The sequence below is a fragment of the Coregonus lavaretus genome, assembly GCF_964263955.1.
Source record: "Coregonus lavaretus genome assembly, chromosome: 3".
In the NCBI taxonomy this organism is placed as follows: Eukaryota; Metazoa; Chordata; class Actinopteri; order Salmoniformes; family Salmonidae; genus Coregonus; species Coregonus lavaretus.
This window is the reverse complement of record NC_139990.1, coordinates 29,052,759-29,076,551: the sequence shown is the minus strand read 5'-3', so window position 1 is coordinate 29,076,551 and position 23,793 is coordinate 29,052,759. Positions and strand designations below refer to the sequence as shown.

General features: G+C 43.9%; 1 protein-coding gene across 1 annotated transcript in view; it reads left to right on the top strand.

Annotated features, from left to right (window-relative positions):
- The window catches only part of LOC311116138 (exostosin-1c-like), a 67,286-nt gene that overhangs the window by 39,076 nt on the left and 4,417 nt on the right, over nt 1-23,793 (top strand). Inside the window, exons 3-4 of the mRNA XM_084157382.1 lie at nt 20,634-20,727; nt 22,767-22,874. Coding sequence (XP_084013508.1) covers nt 20,634-20,727; nt 22,767-22,874 — 202 coding nt within the window. The remainder of the gene's footprint in view (nt 1-20,633; nt 20,728-22,766; nt 22,875-23,793) is intronic.

Below are 23,793 nucleotides of genomic sequence, written 5' to 3'. Positions count from 1 at the left end.
ATTTCCACTGCTCCAGAGTCCAATAGCAGCGAGCTTTACACCACTCCAGCCAACGCTTAGCATTGCACATGGTGATCTTAAGCTTGTGTGCGGCTGCTCAGCCATGGAAACCCATTTAATGAAGCTCCCGACAAGCAGTTCTTGTGCTGACGTTGCTTCCAGAGGTAGTTTGGAACTCGGTAGTGAGTGTTGCAACTGAGGACAGACAAATGTTACGCGCTACGCGCTTAAGCACTCGACGGTCCCGTTCTATGAGCTTGTGTGGCCTACCACTTCGCGGCTGAGCTGTTGTTGTGCCTAGACATTTCCACTTCACAATAACAGCACTTACAGTTGACCGGGGAAGCTCTAGCAGGGCAGAAATTTGACAAACAGACTTGTTGGAAAGGTGGTATCCTATGACGGTGCCACGTTGAAAGTAAGGCCACTTCAGTAAGGCCATTCTACTGCATGGCTGTGTGCTCAATTTTATACACCTGTCAGCAATGGGTGTGGCTGAAATGGCCGAATCCATTAATTTGAACGTGTGTCCACATATTATTGTATATATAGTGTATTTAACCCCTTATTTTTGGCCCCCAATTTTTCATCAAATAATTTTTACATATCTTTTTTTATACTTTATGGGGTCTTACAATTCTAAAATCAAATAGCAAAATGATCCTTGGTATGACCTTCTTAAAACATTTCCATATAGCTTAGTAGAACCCCACCCCCTTCCCCCGGCATAGACAGGGCTTAGCCTTTAATGGGTTAAGGAGAGAGCAGAGAGAGAGAGAAGGACACCACCAGTGACACACCCTCCCACAAGAGAGACTCAACCAGCACCACCCTCACCCCCACTCTCGCCACCCAAAAAGGCACATCCAGCACCTCTCTTCCCACCATAGTGGAGGACACGCCACAGGAGGAGAGCGACCCCCTCAGTGCAGAGCAGGCTCAGGCCCTCCTCACCACCATGAGCTACCATTAGAGAAGAGTTCACCAAACTGGAGGAGGAGGTGGTCTTGCTCAGGGAGAGCGTGAGAAAACAGCAACAAGACATCCACACCTTAGATGAGCTCCTAACCAAGGTGCGTACAGAGCAGGACAGCAGCCTTGCAGCACAGCTGAAAGAGGTCCAGCAAGAGAGAGATGGACTCAAGAGGGAGCTGGCTGATCTAACAAAGGAGGTGAGAGAGCTACACAAAGACAGGGAGAGCAGTAATAACGAGCTGACCACACTAAGAGAGGAGCTGCAGGAGCAGCTAGATCTCCACTCTGTGACCTGCCCTCACACAACAGAGCCCACCTCAACCAATCAGGCCTCCCCAGCCCTGCCTGCTGCCCGCCTCCCCCCTGCTCACAGAACAGCATCCCACTGACCGTGGCACCGGCACAGACCAGCCCCCACTCTACCCCCTCCAGTCCAGAAGACACACTGGCTGATATCGTCCTGGACTCAAATGGGAAGTTTGTTCAGGAGAAGGAACATTTCCCTAGACACAAAAGTTGTGGTGCCCAACAATGCAGAGTGCCATGGAGCTACTTGATAAGGCCCAGCTCGGGTCGCCAAGCCACATAATCATACACACTGGAAGCATCGACCTGCGTGCTCAACAGGAGAGGGTGCAGAGCAGCCCCCCCTTCCCCCCCGATATCACAGAGACCTCACCCCGCACCAGCACCCTGGATCCCCCAGCCAAGGCCACAGCACCACCAACCTCAACGCCCCCCACAGCCAGCGCAGCACAGACCACCCCAGCCCAGCTTCAGACCCCCCCAGACGAGGCCTACCATCCCCCTCCCCCAATGCAGACCCATATCTGGAGGAGCCACAGCCCGGCAGGCAGAGCTACGCATAGGCTGTGAGAAGAGCAACTGGCCCAGCCCCCACTAATGAAATGAGTGACATTAAACACATGTTCACACGTGATAGGCTGGGGTTTATGGTAAGAACTCCACCATCCTCACACTACATCCACCCAAGTGGCATGACACAAATGTTATCTGGGCCAGCAGCATACCACCCTGCATCCGACTGCTGGCTTGCAGCTGAAGCTAAGCAGGGTTGGTCCTGGTCGGTTCCTGGATGAGAGACCAGATGCTGCTGGAAGTAGTGTTGGAGGGCCAGTAGGAGGCACTCTTTCCTCTGGTGTAAAATAAAATAACCCAATGCCCCAGGGCAGTGATTGGGGACATTGCCCTGTGTAGGGTGCCGTCTTTTGGATGGGACGTTAAACGGGTGTCCTGACTCTCTGTGGTCACTAAAGATCCCATGGCACTTATTGTAAGAGAAGGGGTGTTAACCCCGGTGTCCTGGCTAAATTCCCAATCTGACCATCATGGCCACCTAATCATCCCCAGCTTCCAATTGGCTCATTCACATGTTGCAGAGGTGATGTTTCCACTGACTGTCCACTAGGTTATGGGGAGATAATCGTACCATCCACCAAATTAAAAGGAATCACACAGGGCAGAGACTCAGGGGGCATGTTAATATGGTATAAATCTGAACTAATTCATTCAATCGAATCATTCTTTATCTGGTAAAACATATTCCTCTGTGCCAGATACATTCCCCCCTCAGAGTCACCGTACTTCAATGAAGAGAGTTTCTCCATTCTAGAGGGGGAGATTAGTCACTTTCAGGCCCAAGGCAATGTACTGGTCAGTAGAGCTCTGGATGCTAGAACAGTCATGGGGATAAACACCTAACGGGAAGCAACAACCTTTCCCTCCCCACATACCACCCCAGAAACAACTATGACAAAGTGAAAAACAAAAATGGAGCACAGCTCCTGCAGCTCTGTTGAACACTGGGTCTGTACATAGTCAGTGGTAGGCTAAGAGGGGACTCTTTTGGTAGGTACACCTACAGCTCATCCTTTGACAGCAGTACTGTAGACTACTTTATCACTGACCTCAACCCAGAGTCTCTCAAAGCCTTCACAGTCAGCCCATTAACACCTCTCTCAGACCACAGTAAAATCACAGTGTATCTGAGAAGAACGGAACCCAACCATGAAGCATCACGGCCCAATACATTACATGCTACTAAACAGGCTTACAGTGCCTTGCAAAAGTATTCTATTCTATCCCTTGGCGTTTTTCCTATTTTGTTGCATTACAACCTGTAATTTAAATGGATTTTTATTTTCATTTCATGTAATGGACATACACAAAATAGTCAAAATTGGAATGAAAAATTGGAATGAAAAAAATAACTTGTTTCAAAAAAGTATAAAACATAAATAACGGAAAAGGGGTGCGTGCATATGTATTCATTCATATGAAGCCCTAAATAAGATCTGGTGCAACCAATTACTTTCAGAAGTCACATAATTAGTTAAATAAAGTCCACCTGTGTGCAATCTAAGTGTCACATGATCTGTCACATGATCTCAGTATATAGACACCTGTTCTGAAAGGCCCCAGAGTCTGCAACACCACTAAGCAAGGGGCACCACCAAGCAAGCGGCACCATGAAGACAAAGGAGCTCTCCAAACAGGTCAGGGACAAAGTTGTGGAGAAGTACAGCTCAGGGTTGGGTTATAAAAAAATATCAGAAACTTTGAACATCCCACGGAGCACCATTTAAATCCATTATTTAAAAATTGAAAGAATATGGCACCACAACAAACCTGCCAAGAGAGGGCCGCCCACCAAAACTCACAGACCAGGCAAGGAGAGCAAAATCAGAGAGGCAACAAAGAGACCAAAGATAACCCTGAAGGAGCTGCAAAGCTCCACAGCAGAGATTGGAGTATCTGTCCATAGGACCACTTTAAGCCGTACACTCCACAGAGCTGGGCTTTACGGAAGAGTGGCCAGAAAAAAGCCATTGCTTAAAGAAAAAAATAAGCAAACGCGTTTGGTCTTCGCCCAAAGGCATGTGGGAGACTCCCCAAAAATATATGTAAGAAGGTACTCTGGTCAGATGAGACTAAAATTGAGCTTTTTGGCCATCAAGGAAAACGCTATGTATGGCGCAAACTCAACACCTCTCATCACCCCGAGAACACCATCCCCACAGTGAAGCATGATGGTGGCAGCATCATGCTGTGGGGATGTTTTTCATCGGCAGGGACTGGGAAACTGGTCAGAATTAAAGGAATGATGGATGGCGCTAAATACAGGGAAATTCTTGAGATTTGAGACTGGGACGGAGGTTCACCTTCCAGCAGGACAATGACCCTAAGCATACTGCTAAAGCAACACTCGAGTGGTTTAAGAGGAAACATTTAAATGTCTTGGAATGGCCTAGTCAAAGCCCAGACCTCAATCCAATTGAGAATCTGTGGTATGACTTAAAGATTGCTGTACACCAGCGGAACCCATCCAACTTGAAGGAGCTGGAGCAGTTTTGCCTTGAAGAATGGGCAAAAATCCCAGTGGCTAGATGTGCCAAGCTTATAGAAACATACCCCAAGAGACTTGCAGCTGTAATTGCTGCAAAAGGTGGGTCTACAAAGTATTGACTTTGTGGGGTGAATAGTTATGCATGCTCAAAGTTTCAGTTTTTTTGTCTTATTTCTTGTTTGTTTCATCTTCAAAGTGGTAGTAGGCATGTTGTGTAAATCAAATGATACAAACCCCCCAAAAACCATTTTAATTCCAGGTTGTAAGGCAACAAAATAGGAAAAATGCCAAGGGGGGTGAATACTTTCGCAATCCACTGTATAGATGGAGTGCAAACAGTACAGAAATCTACCAAAAAGCAATTAGTAGCCAAAAAATCAAATTGATCCTGGACAACTTTTTAACCTTAACATTCTCCTACAGCAATGGTGTAAATCTGGCAGTTTTGAACATAAACTTAATTTTTTGACAAATTAGCCTCTTTGGCTAATCTAAAGAATCATAAGACCAAACCAAAAATAATAGATCATGAAAAATGGTTTGATAATGATTGCAAAAATCTAAGGAAGTAATTGAGAAATATATCTAATCAAAAACACAGAGATCCAAATAACAAAAATATATGCCTTCATTATGGGGAAACACTGAAGCAATACAAACACACCCTAAGAACATAAAAGGAGCAGCACATTAGAAATCAGCTGGATGTAATTGAGGTATTCATAGAATCAAACCACTTCTGGGAGAATTTGAATAAATTAAACAAACCACATCATGACGAATTGGCTTTGTGTGTAGAAATCACTTTGCAGACCTCTACAGCAATATAACAAAGAGCCCAGAACAAAAAGATATACTAGACAAATTACAAATCCTTAAATCAGCGGTCAAAGACCCATTTACAGAACAAGAATTCTTGGAAAAACGATGCACTCTACAACCCAAAAAGGCCTGTGGTGCTGATGGTATTTGAAATGAAATTATCAACTATATAGACCACGCAGTCAAATTGGCTATACTCAAACTCTTCAACATTATCCTCACTGCAGGTATTTTCCCTGATATTTGGAACCAAGGATTGATCTCACAAATCTATAAAAAAGGAGACAAATTTGACCCAAATAATTACAGAGGAATTTGGGAAAATTCTCTGCAGTATCATAAATAGCAGACTACTTAATTTCCTTGATGAACACAACGTCCTGAGTAGAAGCCAGATTGGATTTTAACCGAATTACCATAGCAGACCACATGTACAGTATACCCTCCATACTCTAACTGGCAAAAAGTAAACCAAAACAAAGGCAAAATCAACTCATGTTTTGTAGACTTGAAGAAAGGATTTGATTCAATTTGACATAAAGGTATTTTTTATAAACTAATAGAAAGTGGCATGGGAGGGAAAACATATGATGTTATTAAATCAATGTACACTAAAAACAAATGTGTGGTTAAAATTGGCAACAAGCAAACACACTTCTTCTCTCAGGGACGTGGAGTTAAACTGGGCTGCTCAATTAGTCCAACACTATTTAATATCTACATGAATGAATTGGCAAAAACATTAGAATAATCTGCTGTCCCACTAAGTAGGGGTTACAGCAGCACCTAGATCATCTGCACACGTTCTGACAGACCTGGGCTGACAGTTAACCAAAAAAAAACAAATATAATGATATTTCAAAAGAGGTCCGGAAGTCAGGATCACAAATACAAATTCTATTTGGACACAGTTCTATTAGAATACACCAAACACTACACATATCTAGGAGTAAATATCAGCAACACAGGTAGCTTCGCATGGCTGTGAATGAGCTGAGAGAAAGCAAGAAGAGCGTTCTATGCCATTAAAAGGAACATTAAAATCGAAATTCCAATTTAGAATCTGGCTCAAAATATTCCAATTAGTTATAGAACCAATTGCTCTATATAGCAGCGAAGTATGGGGTCCACTCTCTAATAATGAATTTACCAAATGGGACAAACATCCAATCGAAATACTGCATGGAGAGTTTTGCAAGAGTGTATTGCAAGTGCAAAGAAAAACTCAAAATAACTAATGTAGAGCAGAATTGGGCCAATACTCCCTCCTTATTCGGATTGAATAAAGAGACATTACATTTTACAACCATCTAAAAACAAGCGATCCCGAAAAATGTAATCACACAGCCCTACACTGTGTACAAAACATTAAGAGCACCTGCTCTTTCCATGAACTGACCAGGTGAATCCAGGTGAAAGCTATGATCCATTATTGAAGTCACTTGTCAAATCCACTTCAATCAGTGTAGATGAAGGGAAGGAGACAGGTTAAAGAAGGATTTTTAAGCCTTGAGAGAATTGAGACATGGATTGTATATGTGTGCCATTCAGAAGGTGAATGGGCAAGACAAAAGATGTAAGTGTCTTTGAACGGGGTTTGGTAGTTTGTGTCAAGAACTGCAACGCTGCTGGGTTTTTCATGCCCAACAGTTTCCCGTGTGTATGAAGAATGGTCCACCACCCAAAGGACATCCAGCCAACTTGACAGAACTGTGGGAAGCATTGAAGTCAACATGGGCCAGCATCCCTGTGGAACGCTTTCCACACCTTGTAGAGTCGATGCCCCGACGAATTGAGGCTGTCCTGAGGGCAAAAGGGGGCGATGTAACTCAATATTAGGAAGGTGTTCCTAATGTTTGGTATACTCAGTGTACAATGTCAAGAGATTAAAAAAGAAGAGTCTCCTCAGTCAGCTGGTTCTGAGGCTCAGTTCACTAACCCAAACCAACCCCATAGAGCCTCAGGACAGCACTCAGAATATCTGGCACAACCAAATTATCACAAAGCAAAAATAAAAAATATATCACCTATTGGAAAGACACCACAAAAAATCTGAGTAAACTTCCATGCTACTTGGCTCTAAACAGGCAGACTATCTGACCACTGCGACTGATAGAAAACAGAGGGTACAGACTCAGTGAGCACAGTCTGGCTATAGAGACCGGTCGTCACAGGCAGACCCGGCTGCCCAGAGAGGACAGGCTGTGCTCACTCTGCCCCCGGGGAAAGGTAGAGACAGAGCTGCATGTCCTATTGCACTGTGGCAAATACTTAGATTCTCTTAAGTCTTTCTTTCCCAAAATTATAATTCAGTACAAAGAATTTGCAACTATAAAAGATGAAGAAAAAAATCTAATATTTATTGGGTGAAAAGCCAAATATGTGTCCTCCTGCCACAACCTGAGGGACAGCCAGTGAAAAGTGCAATGTAATGTCAATAATATTTGCAGTTTTGTTCTGGCTTTCATACCATGCCATGTGGCTTTTCAGTCATGATGAGACTGGCCTAACACTATTGCTTTAATTTATTATTATTATAATTAATATTGTTGTTGTAGTTGCTGTTAATGGTAATACCATTTCCACTACTACTATTATTATTGATGTCCTATTGCTGTTGGTCCCACCATTGTTGTTATAAGTGTACTTTGACAATGTAAGTAATTTAACTTGCCATGTCAATAAAGTCTACTGAATTGAATTGAGAGGGAGAGAGATGGAGAGAGATGGGGAGAGAGAGAAAGTGAGATGGAGGAGAAAGAGAGAGCGAGAGAGAGAGACCGAGAGAGGAGAGTGGATTGTGTGTAATGACAGGATGGACTGTGTATTTGTGTACATGTGGAGCTAAGTACTATGTCCAGAACAAATAGCAGTGATGATATGAACTAAGCTCTGTGTGGATTCTACTAGAGAGCAGCTGCAGTTCAAGACCTCTATAATATCATAATTTATGGGTATACTATACAGGCTGGGTGGGATCCACCGGGAAACTGGGCTGGACATAGGTCTGCCTACACAGTAGTCAATCGCTCTCTACCATGTACAGTATTTAGGTCAGAGGTTGACATAAAACATTTGTGCAATTCATGTTGTCATATATTGCCTATACAATATAGCTTATCTTTTATACAGGAGTTCCTGTACTTACTTTTGCTAAATGCACTGTATTAAAATGATAAAAGGGTTACATTTATGCAGTGCTAAACACAGTCTCAAATGGCTTTACTTCATGTGTAGGTAATTAACTTCCTAAACATCCAAGGGTCACATTTTACATTCATTTGCACATCCACCACTAATATGGATGATAGATTGTTATATCCAACTTTATTATCCCTCGTGGAAATTGGCTACGTTTTTATGTTGAAAAACAACACAGAGAACAGAGCAATTAGCATAGCTCTTAGATAAAAGAATCACAGAGGAATACCAGGCAGTATCAAGAAATACCATAGCTTCAAAAACATCAATAGCAGATATCCTAGCAGATATCCTAGAGACTACCCACTACTTTGACACTATCATATCTCCATTCCTTCTTAGATGTTGATCATTATCCGCGTTCAATAAATACACTGAACAAAAATATAAACGCAACATGTTTCATGACTTGAAATAAAAGATCCCATTAATTTTCCATAGTACAAGAATATTATTTATTTCAAATGTTGTACACAAATTTGTTTACATCCCTGTTAGTGAGCATTTCTCCATTGCCAAGATAATCTATCCACCTGACAGGTGTGGCATATCAAGCAGCTGATTAAACACCATGATCATTACACAGGTGCACCTTGTGCTGGGGACAATAAAAGCCACTCTAAAATGTGCAGTTTTGTCACACAACATAATGCCACAGATGTCTCAAGTTTTGAGGGAGTGTGCAATTGGCATGCTGACTACAGGAATGTCCAGCAGAGCTGTTGCCAGATAATTTAATGTTCATTTCTCTATCATAAGCCTCCAATGTCGTTTTAGAGAATTTGGCACTATGTCCAACCGTCCTCACAACCTGCAGACCACGTGTAACCACGCCAGCCCAGACCTCCACATCCGGCTTCTTCACCTGCGGGATCGTCTGAGACCCGCCATCTGGACAGCTGATGAAACTGTGGGTTTGCACAACCAAATAATTTCTGCACAAACTGACAGAAACCATATCAGGGAAGCTCATCTGCGTGCTCGTCGTCTTCACCAGGGTCTTCACCTGAGTGCAGTTCGGCGTCGCATCCGACTTCAGTGGGCAAATGCTCACCTTTGGTGGCCACTGGCACATTGGAGAAGTGTTCTCTTCACGGATTAATCCCGGTTTCAACTGTACCGGGCAGATGGCAGATTTTAAATTTACATTTTAGTCATTTAGCAGACGCTCTTATCCAGAGCGACTTACAGTTAGTGAGTGCATACATTTTCCAGATAGTGTGTATTGTGTCGTGTGGGCGAGCGGTTTGCTGATGTCAACGTTGTGAACACACTGCCCCATGGTGGCGGTGTGGTTATGGTATGGGCAGGCATAAGCTATGGACAACAAACACAACTGCATTTATCGATGGCAATTTGAATACACAGAGATACTGTGAAGAGATCCTAAAGCCCATTGTCGTGCCATTCATCCGCCGCCATCACCTCATGTTTCTGCATGATAATGCATGGCCCCATGTTGCAAGGATCTTTACACAATTCCTGGAAGCTGAAAATGTCCCAGTTCTTCCATGGCCTACATACTCACCAGACATGTCACCCAGTGAGCATGTTTGGAATGCTCTGGATCGACGTGTGCGACAGCATGTTCCAGTTCCCGCCAATATCCAGCAACTTCGCACAGCCATTGAAGAGTAGTCGGACAACATTCCACCGGCCACAATCAACAGCCTGATCAACTCTATGCGAAGGAGATTTGTCGCACTGCATGAGGCAAATGGTGGTCTCACCAGATACTGACTGGTTTTCTGATCCACAGCCCTACCGTTTTTTAAGGTATCTGTGACCAACAGATGCATATCTGTATTCCCAGTCATGTGAAATCCATAGATTAGGGCCTAATTAATTTATTTCAATTAACTGATTTATTTATATGAACTGAAACTCAGTAAAATTGTTAATTGTTGCATGTTGCGTTTTATATTTTTGTTCAGTGTAAATAAATAATTATGATAATTTCCCCTTTAGATAAGGAAATCAAATTTTTAAATAAAGAAGATACTAAGCTTTGATATTTTGGCTCGCTGTTGTTGTTAGCCTCGTCTCCATCTGAGTGATGCATTGAGTAATACATAAATCATAGCGACAACGTGTGTGTCAAGGGAGGACTTGGACAGAAGCAAGACAGACAAAGAGATAGATGGAGGGAGGAACGACGGGAGGGAGGGATGGATGGATGGAGGGAAAATAGGAGAGAAAGGCTTATCTATCCGGCTGCTGCAACTGTCGTACGGGGGATATGTGGGAGGCATCCATAGAAAATACAGACATACTGTATACAAGATCGGATTAAACATCTGCACACACCGTGACATGTGCCCACACACAAAGACTTACACACAGCAGGAGATGATGCACAACCACATGCACACGTATAAACAAACACACTGAGCATGACATGCACCTGTCACTCTGAAAGTTTGAGTAATAATACACAGCACCCTATCGGCATTTTCCGTTTGCAGTGGAAGCGGAGATTCTTTCTCTCTCTCTCTCTCATGTAAGAGGATACTTGGAGAGCTTATTCCTCCGCACATTGAAACCTGAACTGCCTATGAAACCTTCCACTGTCTCCCTCTCTCCGTCTCTCTCTGCCTCGGTCTCTCTCTCTCTCTCGGTCTCTCCAACTGTATTATCTTAGGCATGTTCTGTGTAGGGTGTAACCCTGAACTTGACCCATAGCCATCAGATATAAACTGCTACAAAATCTCTCATTCTCACACACATCCTATTCCTCTCTCTTTCTAGTTGTCTATTCCTTGCTCTGTCTCTCCCGCAAATTCTGTTTCTGTCTCTCTTACTTTCTATCCCCTATTTCTCTCCCTCTCTTTATCACTCATTCCCTATTTCTCTCTCTTTCCACTGTGTGTGGTACTGAGGCTGTCCCAAAGGCATTAACAGCTGGCCACATCCCGTGCTCTCTCTTTCTCTCCCCCTCTCTCTCTCTCTTTCTGGGAGCAGAAATGTCCAGTCTACTGCAGTATGGAATATGGATGGAGGCAGCACTGTGGGCTGTAGTGATATGTAGGCTGAACAGACAGTGCATGGTTAGAGTATGAGTAGTACTTCTCAGACTTTATCATTACTAATACTGTACATACTGCCAGTGTTGCAGTGTAGCAGAGACAGTGTAATGGCTGGTGTATGTGTTAGGATTCATGTTAAAGTCCATATGAACTGTATGATTGGTGTAGAAGTACTGTATGACAGTGGTGTGTGTGTGTGTGTGTGTGTGTGTGTGTGTGTGTGTGTGTGTGTGTGTGTGTGTGTGCGTGTGTGTGCATGCTTGCATGGTATGTGTCTCAGGGTTAGCCCTTCAGTCTGTTTTGTGTTCGCTGAGGTGAACAGAGCATGCACAGTATTGACTATTTAGCTAGACAGCTAATCCATACTGCCTGTCAGACACACACACGTCATTGACATCTGACCTTTGCACGCTGCTAGTGAGAAATGTGGTGTGGTATCAACTGACCAGCAGCCGCTGTCAATCAACTGGTCCTGCCCCCTCCATGTGTGTCCATCTGTATCGGCTCAATACTCTCCCCTTCATTCTGCTTCATTACCTTATCAATGTTTCATATGGGGATTGTGACCAGAGAGAAGGGAAGAGAGGGAGGGAGTAGGATGGAGGGATGGGGTAGGGAGGAAGGAAATGTATAGGAGAAGAGAGAGACAGAGGGGTAAAAAGGAGCAGCATGCTGTACATTGAAAGTCAGAGGTGAATCTAGTTCATGCGTGTGCACACACTTAACAAACATTCATTCGTACATGACCCACACACACAGTGAGTGAGTCACTGTGCTGGAGACTTTGTAAACATCATTTTGATGATAGCCGTACAACAGTGAGCCCTGGGCCTCAGCATGCTGACAGACGCTGCCGTGTGTGTGTGTACCATCTGTGGACCGTCTGTGTGTGTTGCATGTTGTGCGTTTGTGTGTGTGGTCTGTCTGGCGTGTGTCTCTGTCTGTTTACTAGAGAAAAAAAATAGATAGAAACCATTTTTAGATAGTGTGCATGTGAGTTTATGTTTATGAGAGAGCAAAAGATACCGACAGCGACGTCGAAAATTAGATGTGTATGTGTGTGCACATTTGTGTGTGTTTGTGTGTGCAGGCTGGAACAGTGTGTCTGTTGCCTCAACTGCTCGATTAGATCCTGTTTTTCTCCAACATGGATTTCCGCCATATTTTATGTTTCATATTTAATAACCTCAGACCCCCTTGGGACACAGGGGATCGGAAGAGCATCTGTGAGTCGTCTGCAGATCACACACACACACACACACACACACACAGTGCATCAAAAGTACACACATACAGAGTGCAAGCGGAATACACACCTCACACCAGTACACTTTATTACGGCACACTGCAGTGCACAATGTCACAGTCTGTACATAGGCTTACTTTCTGTATTACATACATCATGCACAGGAGGTTGGTGGCACCTTAATTGGGGAGAATGGTCTCGTGGTAATAGCTGGAGCGGAATTTGTGGAATGGTATCAAATACATGAAACACATGGAAGCCATGTGTTTCATGCCATTCCACTTGCGCCGTTCTAGACATTATTATGAGCCGTCCTCCCCTCAGCAGCCTCCACTGACATCATGGTTACCCAGACTATCTGCACTGACTATGCACACTCACAAGACTATATATACACACACTACACTGACACTCTCACACAAAACCCATACACATTCACTACATATGCACACACACACCTACACAACACAAACACTCATGCTGCTGCTACTCTGTTCTTTATTTTACTCTTATTATTATCTATCCTGATGCCTAGTCACTTTACCCTGCCGTCATGTACATAACTACCTAAAATACATCATACCCCAGCACATTGATCTGGTACTGGTACTTGTTGGGAAGGGCTAGTAAGCAAGCATTTCATGGTAAAGTCTACACCCATTGTATTCGGCGCATGTGACAAATAAGATTTCATTTGATCAGCAATCCACATGTACCTGCTTTGTAAGAGTTGCAAGCTGCCATACATGTAATAGGGATAGCACAGTTATTCTCATATTCTAATCTGAACGGCTGTTAGTATTCCATAACTTGGGAGAGTAAAACATTTGTCCAAAAAATTGGCCTATTTTAATTAATAAATATGACCGTTTTTATGTGCGCACCCCATAAAAAAAATAAGCACTGGTGGCCTACACACGTGTAGCTTGTTATTATTATCGGTCAAAGAGCAGCGCTACAGTCAGATGCTCCATGTGTAGCAAGTGAAGTGGGAGATTTCTAATCAATGCAAAATGGAATTCAAATTACAGAATAAAGTTGGCTAAATGAGAAGGAGTAGGCTACAATGATCAACGAACAGGTAGGCTGTTTCATATGAATGGAGTTGTTGTAGAAAAGGACGTCTCAAAATAGCCTCAATTAGCCTTGCTACTTTAGCTAGCTAGCTGGCTAACTTAGCTGGCTACTGTAGCTATCTAGCTTCTTTACAATGATTTTATGCAGTCAAGACAGGCACTACCAGATGGTATGATAGATAACCTATGGCAGCAACAAGTTTGTCTAACTAGCGTGAGTTGGTTTGGCTACTTTCCCTCTCTCCGTGCCACACACAGACTGTCACACACACCTTCCCTTGTTCCCATCTCGCCCCTCCCCGCCCAAGCAGAGCGCAGCGTCACGATAGCAAGTCTCCATTGACGTTTCCTCCCCACCAAAATGTTTTAATATTTAAAACACATGGATTTCGACTATTGGGATATCTGAAAACATATCATGATGTTATTTGAATAGTGAAATCATTTCAAATGCCCATCCCTAACATGTAACCGACACCCTCACAAAGATCAGAGCACATTTCAATGAGGGCTGACCGAAAACAGTCATACAATCAGACAAACTCCCCTTTCATACATTCAAGTGCATCCATACCAAGTACACACATACTGGTAGACAAATGCAATCATGCATGTTTCACACACATAAAAAAAAATAGATTTCAGATCACAGTAACTTACTGTATATCCCACATCCATAATAGGCATGTGAAAAACGCTCACACACACACACTTAACATACCCCTGCAAGCAAACATGTATGCACGCATGTACACACACACTCAATGGGTCATGACGATGGAGTACAGAGAGGAGACATGCTCCATGTCCCGTTAGCAGACAGAGAACAGTCTGTTAATACTGGCCCTGCTCCACACGCACACGTTTTGTTCTTCTATCCTTGTGGGGACCTAAAATTGATTTCCATTCAAAATCCTATTTTCCCTAACCCCTAAACCTAACCTTAACCCATAACCAAAACCCTAAACCTAACTGCTTACCCTAACCCTAATTGTAACCCTGAACCTAACACCTGAGCTTAAAATAGCATTTGTCCTCATATGGAACTTGGGAAATGTCCCCACGAGGGAGAATGTTCCTTGTTTTACTATCCTTGTGGGGACAACACACACACTTACTCACTCAATCAATAGGAAAGGAAAAGAGAGTGCTAGAGAATGATGGAGGGAGAATGACAGCGAGAGAGAGCCTGTTCATTTGTTCTTGGAAACAAACTGCTGTTAAATGATGTATTTGTTCCTTTGCTTTAAGTAAATTCCCTCATTAAAAAACAGCAGCGAACAAATCAGCATGAACCAGAGTGGGAGGAAGTAGGTCACCAGCAACACTCCACTCCCACCACATGCTGGGGAGAGCTCTCTCTCTGTCTCTCTCTAATGGGTAAGTGGCTATACAAGTACATCCAAACACACGTTATACACACTCACATGAGAAATAACCCACATTGGCTCGTATCCACTAACTATCAGACAAAGCCTCAGATTTGAGAAGATATAAGCATGTACTGTACGTAAGCACACAAACAGAAACACACGCACACACATATGCACTTGCACGCACGCACGCACGCACACACACACACACACGCACACACACACACACACACACACACACACACACACACACACACACACAGACTGCAGTTTTAGCAGAACTGGCTAAGCTCTGTCAACAGGTGGAAAACAGCACAATATCGCAGTATAGCGGTGGCAAACGGAAAACAATGAACCCTTTCACTACCCTAATTCTCTAGGGTGTTTGTGTACATTATGTGGTTGTGTTTGTGCATTTTGTGTGGGAGGGTGAAATCTTGTGTGTATGTATGTGTGCTTGCGTGTGAGCCTGTGTGTGTGCGCTTGTGGGTCTCTATTGAAAAACAAGCTGGTGGATGTTTGCATACAGTATGTGAATGTGTGTATTGCTGTAAGTGTTAGTGTGTGTGCACATTTCCGTGTGTGTGTGTGCACGGATTTGTATGTATGTATACACCATAACCCTGATAGTGACACTCATTCAACAGCTCACCGAGAAACTCACACCAAGATCCCAATCCGTGCCAACATCAGCAATTTTCACATTTTTAAAACCCTGCGCCTGTATCTCATCACTCACAGAGTGGTGAATAAACTATGGTCGGTACAGTCGAGACAGAGACAGGCTAGATTAGCGGCGGCGGACGTATTTTATGCTGACGCCCCTTGGGCGGGTAAACAAGACTGTTGCCAGAAGAGCAGGAGAGACGAGGATATAGGAACTCTTTCATAAGAAACTTGTTTATTTGCTCTGTCTGTTGACTGTACTTAGAGCAGTGAGAAACACGATGGGCCGTTAAACGGTTCCACTGGCTTGATAATGGCTTGCATTGTAGGTATTTTTTGCTGGGTTTCAACATGTTTTACATTTAGAGGGTTGGGGGGTGCGGGGAGGTCACCTAAACTACCTAGCTCAGAACTGTGAAGGACCCACCTGGGTGATGCATGGGACCCATTTTGCACCAGAATGCACTCCACACATTGGCAGCTTGCCACAGTTGGTTGGGAACATTGGGTTATTTTGGTAGCTCTGGGGGTATTTCTAATGCTCAGTTATGCACTGATTTCAGATCCACTCTGTCAACTCTCATCACAACCTGAACAGTTAATTTCCACCCTTAACAACGGATTTATGATAAATTCTCTCTACCCACAGCCATAACCATCTCTATTACGAACATAACAACAAAACTGTCTCCATTCTAGTTCTTAACGCAAAACCACACTCACTTCAACCGTCAAATAGGAGAGGGGATGCTGGTGCCTGAACAAATCATGGCCTTTCACACCCAAAACACTGTAGGAATGATATCCAATCAGATGCCAGAATGACCACAAGCATAAACATACATCGAGAGCAAATACACTACATGGGGACACCCTTTTATACACCCTAATCCTTCAAATTAGTGGATTTGACTATTTCAGCCACACCCATTGCTGACAGGTGTATAAAATCGAGCACACAGCCGTGCAATCTCCATAGACAAACATTGGCAGTAGAATGGCCTTACTGAAGAGCTCAGTGACTTTCAACGTGGCACCGTCATAGGATGCCACCTTTCTAACAAGTCAGTTCGTCAAATTTCTGCCCTGCTAGAGCTGCCCCGGTCAACTGTAAGTGCTGTTATTGTGAAGTGGAAACATCTAAGAGCAATTACGGCTCAGCCGCGAAGGGATAGGCCACACAAGCTCACAGAACGGGACTGCCTAATGCTGAAGCGTGTAAAAATCGCCTGTCCTTGGTTGCAACACTCCCTCCCTACCAACGTCAGCACAATAACTGTTCGTCGGGAGCTTCATGAAATGGGTTTCCATGGCTGAGGAGCCAGCACATATAAGCCTAAGATCACCATGCGCAATGTCAAGCGTGGGCTGGAGTGGTGTAAAGCTCGCCGCCATTGGACTCTGGAGCAGTGGAAACGCGTTCTCTGGAGTGATGAATCACGCTTCACTGGCAGTCCGATGGACGATTCTTGGTTTGGCGGATGCCAGGAGAACGCTACCTGCCCCAATGCATAGTGCCAACTGTAGTTTGGTGGAGGATAAATAATGGTCTGGGGCTGTTTATCATGGTTCGGGCTAGGCCCCTTAGTTCCAGTGAAGGGAAATCTTAACGCTACAGCATACAATTACATTCTAGATGATTCTGTGCTTCCAACTTTGTGGCAACAGTTTGTGGAAGGCCCTTTCCTGTTTCAGCATGACAATGCCCCCGTGCACAAAGCGAGGTCCATACAGAAATGGTTTGTCGAGATCGGTGTGGAAGAACTTGAATGGCCTGTACAGAGCCCTGACCTCAACCCCATCGAACACCTTTGGGATGAATTACTAATGCTCTTGTGGCTGAATGGAAGCAAGTCCCCGCAGCAATGTTCCAACATCTAGTGGAAAGCTGTTATAGCAGCAAAGGGGGGGACTAACTCCATATTAATACCCATGATTTTTGAATTAGATGTTCGACAAGCATGTGTCCACATACTTTTGGCCATGTAAAGTATGTTGCTGGAATGGAGAAACTCATTGTGTGAAATGTTTTGAGATCTTCATAATGCACATCAAATACATTTGGATTTGATTTGATTAAAAGCCATACATTCCATTCCAACGCTATCATCCCCATCTGTCTATATCAGAGAGAACAGAGTATGGCACTTTCTGACCACCAACGCAATTATAATCACAAACCACTAACCTTAATGTAAACCATTTATCCTTCCTTTTACTTTGAAATTATGAACAAACCAACAGATAAATAGTTCATGCACCAGGTCATCTTAATTGACAATATTGCCACTTTCTAGCATGGTTTCTAGCAACAGCCTCAAGTCAAGTCCTGAGAGTAATGTGTACAGAATATGGGTACCGGTATGTTGCAGTTACAGTTGGATTTGATGGAATGTCTTTCAGTGTGACTGACTGAATACTTTTTGAAATACAAATTATAGAAGCTGACACTGAAACTGACCCTGTGTGGGTCTAAGCAATAGAGAAGTTGTTTTCCCACAACACAGTCATGTACAGTGAGAGGAAAAAAGTATTTGATCCCCTGCTGATTTTGTACGTTTGCCCACTGACAAATAAATTATCAGTCTATAATTTTAATGGTAGGTTTATTTGAACAGTGAGAGACAGAATAACAACAAAAAAATCCAGAAAAACAAATTTTAATGAGGGAAATAAGTATTTGACCCTCTCTCAATCAGAAAGATTTCTGGCTCCCAGGTGTCTTTTATACAGGTAACGAGCTGAGATTAGGAGCACACTCTTAAAGGGAGTGCTCCTAATCTCAGCTTGTTACCTGTATAAAAGACACCTGTCCACAGAAGCAATCAATCAATCAGATTCCAAACTCTCCACCATGGCCAAGACCAAAGAGCTCTCCAAGGATGTCAGGGACAAGATTGTAGACCTACACAAGGCTGGAATGGGCTACAAGACCATCGCCAAGCAGCTTGATGAGAAGGTGACAACAGTTGGTGCGATTATTCGCAAATGGAAGAAACACAAAATAACTGTCAATCTCCCTCGGCCTGGGGCTCCATGCAAGATCTCACCTCGTGGAGTTGCAATGATCATGAGAACGGTGAGGAATCAGCCCAGAACTACACGGGAGGATCTTGTCAATGATCTCAAGGCAGCTGGGACCATAGTCACCAAGAAAACAATTGGTAACACACTACGCCGTGAAGGACTGAAATCCTGCAGCGCCCGCAAGGTCCCCCTGCTCAAGAAAGCACATATACAGGGCCGTCTGAAGTTTGCCAATGAACATCTGAATGATTCAGAGGAGAACTGGGTGAAAGTGTTGTGGTCAGATGAGACCAAAATGGAGCTCTTTGGTATCAACTCAACTCGCCGTGTTTGGAGGAGGAGGAATGCTGCCTATGACCCCAAGAACACCATCCCCACCATCAAACATGGAGGTGGAAACATTATACTTTGGGGGTGTTTTTCTGCTAAGGGGAAAGGACAACTTCACCGCATCAAAGGGACGATGGACGGGGCCATGTACCGTTAAATCTTGGGTGAGAACCTCCTTCCCTCAGCCAGGGCATTGAAAGTGGGTCATGGATGGATATTCCAGCATGACAATGACCCAAAACACACGGCCAAGGCAACAAAGGAGTGGCTCAAGAAGAAGCACATTAAGGTCCTGGAGTGGCCTAGCCAGTCTCCAGACCTTAATCCCATAGAAAATCTGTGGAGTGTGCTTTGCGAGTTGCCAAACATCAGCCTCGAAACCTTAATGACTTGGAGAAGATCTGCAAAGAGGAGTGGGGCAAAATCCCTCCTGAGATGTGTGCAAACCTGGTGGCCAACTACAAGAAACGTCTGACCTCTGTGATTGCCAACAAGGGTTTTGCCACCAAGTACTAAGTCATGTTTAGCAGAGGGGTCAAATACTTATTTCCCTCATTAAAATGCAAATAAATGTATAACATTTTTGAAATGCGTTTTTCTGGATTTTTTTGTTGTTATTCTGTCTCTCACTGTTCAAATAAACCTACCATTAAAATTATAGACTGATAATTTCTTTGTCAGTGGGCAAACGTACAAAATCAGCAGAGGATCAAATACTTTTTTCCCTCACTGTAGTTCAAGCAACAGTCAATGGCAATGGAATGGTATAGCTAAGATGTGGCCATGTCTTCCTATTGTACTCTCTAACACAAAAACAATACATAATTGTATTATGTAACAGGTCCAGTTATTCCAACCATATTCAATCAATCAAATGTATTTATGAAGCCATTTTTACATCAGCAGATGTCACAAAGTGCTATACAGAAACCCAGCCTAAACCCCCAAACAGCAAGCAATGCAGATGTTGAAGCACAGTGACTAGGAAAAACTCCCTAAAAAGGCAGGAACCTAGGAAGAAACCAATAGAGGAACTAGGCTCTGAGGGGTGGCCAGTCCTCTTCTGGCTGTGCTGGGTGGAGATTATAAAAGTACATGGCCATTAAGGCCAGATTGTTCTTCAAGATGTTCAAATGTTCATAGATGACCAGCAGGGTCAAATAATAATCACAGTGGTTGTAGAGGGTGCAACAGGTCAGTACCTCAGGAGTAAATGTCAGTTGTCTTTTCATAGCCGAGCATTCAGAGGTCGAGACAGCATATTGAGTGTGGGCGTGTGTGCTTGTGCGTGTCTCAATCCCCAGCAAGAATTGTGCCCAGACACACTGTTGAGTAGGTATCTTTACAGAAGCCTAATGTCAATAGGTCTCTCTTGACCCTAACATAAGTCTTTCGACTCTAGAACTGCTATCTTCATGGTCGAAATGGAGCCTTTGTAAAAGTGAACGCTGTTCCCTCTGTAAAAATGAAGGCAGAATTTGTCCTCTAACACTAACTCTCAATCCTTTCTTTCTCTCCTCTCAGGTTTGACTACCAGGAGCTGCTCCACAACTCCACCTTCTGCCTGGTTCCTCGGGGTCGTCGCCTGGGCTCCTTTCGCTTCCTAGAGTCTCTACAGGTAGGATGCCAAATACTGATCTCAATACTCTTGCATGGTCCTAGAAGAATGCCAAATACTGCTCACAATACACTAGCATGGTCCCAGATATGTGATCTGTTTGTGCCGTCTTGCCAACTCCTATGACCAACTCCTGGGACCAAGCTACGAGTACGAATACACCTCTGAACTATCAAGATTATGCGTTGATGTGGATTGTGTTAGCAGTTACACTATTAGTATCATAGCCACACTCTGACCAACTTTCGTATGAAGATCCTTATGTGCTCTACTAACGTGTACAATTTAAGGTGTTAACCATTATGGTGGTGTTGACTAATTTGCAACAAAAAAAAGGGGGGGGGGGATTTGGTAAATATAACATTGAAAGGGATTACCTTTCATCAAACTCAGCTTCAATAAAGCATGTAGTTAAAGAAATAATTATATGGGACGAACTGTGTGGAATTACCACCCATGTTGATGTTTTGGTGATGGAGCTGTGTTCATGGTTTTACCTACCAATGAACCTCCCAGACTCTTGTGTTCCCTGGCCCTCTTTCCCCTCTTTCCTTCTCTCTCGCTGAGTCTCTCAATGGTCCGGAAGCTTCCATAGGGGTGCCAGCCTGCCACACTGCTGATCTAAACTGAATAGGCAAATCCACTGAACGCAGGGCTTGGCAGGGAAGCTCACTCTCACACAGCTAACTCATTCCTCCTCGGCACTCACTCCCCCGCTCTCTCCCTCCATCTCTCTTCCCTCTATTCCTCTGTCTCCTTTGCTTTTCCATTCAGGCCAGTCTGAGATTTGTAAGATCTCCTTTTTATTTTCGTGCCAGCCCAAGCCCACAAAAGAACTTGCAATTACCAGTGTGGTAGGAAACTTACTGCCAGCGTTCCAACTCTCGGTACATACACTCCCATGGGGGCACACACACTCACGGACAAATGCCTGAGTACACACACACACACACAGACAAATGCCCATGCGCGCACGCACACACACACACACACTCACCCTGATGCTCCTCTCTTCATCTCCCAATGCAAAATACAACAATACACATATGCCCACATGCTGAGCTGCAATGGGATCCAGACAGGGGAATACTTCTTAGTCAGTCCGCTTCACAGCACCATATCTCTGGGGAAGTGGCTCAGGCAAGCCCCAGGCTTCACGTCAGCTCAGGAGGCCTTAGCATCTGGCTTGACCCTGTTACCTGGAGTGTAGCCTAGCGTATCTTAGCGTCGTCAGCATGGCTTCCTTGGTGAGGGCTGGTCTCTGGTGAGGCAACTAGCGGAGCTTCAAACCGCTAGAGGGGGAATCTCAGTCGGAGTCGTCTGATCTCAGTCTGTAGCTGGTTCTGGCTGCTCTCCTGTGATTTAATTAGAAAGGTAAATAAAACCATCAACACCCAGGCCCGCAGCTTAGAGAGAGAGATTGAAGGAGGGAGCTGAAAAAAGAAAAGTAGAACAACATCAAAAACCTGGCTGTCAGTAAACAAGGGGATACGGCAACATCAAACTCAGCGTAAAAAAATATTATGTATTATGCCCATCTCTCTCCATTTCTCTCTCCCTCTCGCCATCCTCCCTGTGTAGTGTACTTAATTAGCAGACTAGGGGTCTATTAAATCTGTGTGTGTGATGCAGCAGAAATGTGATCTCTTTTTCTCTAGGGCCCCAAGGGGCTCCTGGGACTGGCAAGATATTAGCTGTGACTCATGCAACCTCCCCAAGAGTGTCACACAAACACACACACACACACACACACACACACTGCATCATCGATTTCATTATCTGCTCAGACTGCCTTATTGAAGTACCAGCTGCTACTATGGTGGTATGTGTCAGAGACGAAGACTGGAAATCTAGACAACATATTTATATTGAAAAATGGCCTGTCTACCACAAGCAGAGCAGATGAACAACGGTAGCATTTCCACTGACTTTGTCTGCTTGTCACACTGACCCACCCATTTTCCAGATGATAGATTATCTTACGTGTACATCTGCTGAAAACAGAGTATTCAATCTATTCTCTCTCTCGCTCTCTCTAGGCAGCGTGTATTCCAGTGTTGCTTAGTAATGGTTGGGAGCTGCCCTTCTCTGATGTCATCCAGTGGAACCAGGCTGTCATAGAAGGAGATGAGAGATTGCTACTGCAGGTAACACAAACACACACACCTGGAATCAATTATGTTTGAACCCAGTTGATACAGGAAATAACCTGACATTCAGCTAGCTAATAGCTAGCTAATAGCTAGCTAAATAGCATTTTTGAAAGTACATCATGGGACATGTTAAAATCATAGAATTTACAGATTCAAAATGGAATTGACCGCAACAACGTTAGGCCCACGTGTGCACCCATAAACACGTGCGCTCGCATGTACACACACACTCCTCCCCCTCTAACACTCCACGCACACAAACACACACACGCCTTGTGAGTTTTGAGGAAATAAAGCTGGTGACAGGAGGTTGAATGGGGCCAAGCACATCAGAGAGACAGGAGATCATTGAGAGGTGAATCTCTCTTTCAGATCTAGAGATGAGAGTTGGAGGAGAGAAAGAGTGAGAGGGAGGAGAGAGAGAGGAGATGGAGAGAGTGAAAGAGGAGGGAGGCCCTTTGCTTCCTCAGGTCCCTATCATTAGAAGAGCTGTTATATGGTAGACTAAGTTCTAGGGGAGTCAACTGGCTATCTGACTGGCCTTTTAACATCACTGTAGAAGATGCAGACTTCCCTACTAGGCTAACTTTAATAATAATCAAATCACATGGCCATTTAGCAGATGTTTTTATCCAAAGTAACTGCCTGTTGTAGACTTACAGGTTAGGTGAGTCTACTGGATATATTTCCTATTTCTTCAGCTAGCTGACACATTCATAGTATTTAGTTTAGGAGAATGAATGGGTTGAATTTGGGCTATTTTCGTTTGGTGCCAGTGGGGTGACCCCTTTTTATTTTCCTCTAGTAGAGCGTAGTGTCATCATGTAACATGTAACTTGCCTGAAATGTTGGTTTCAGGTAAATCATGTGAGAAATAAGAGTACTACTTCTGATGGAAGTAGTCTGCGCTATA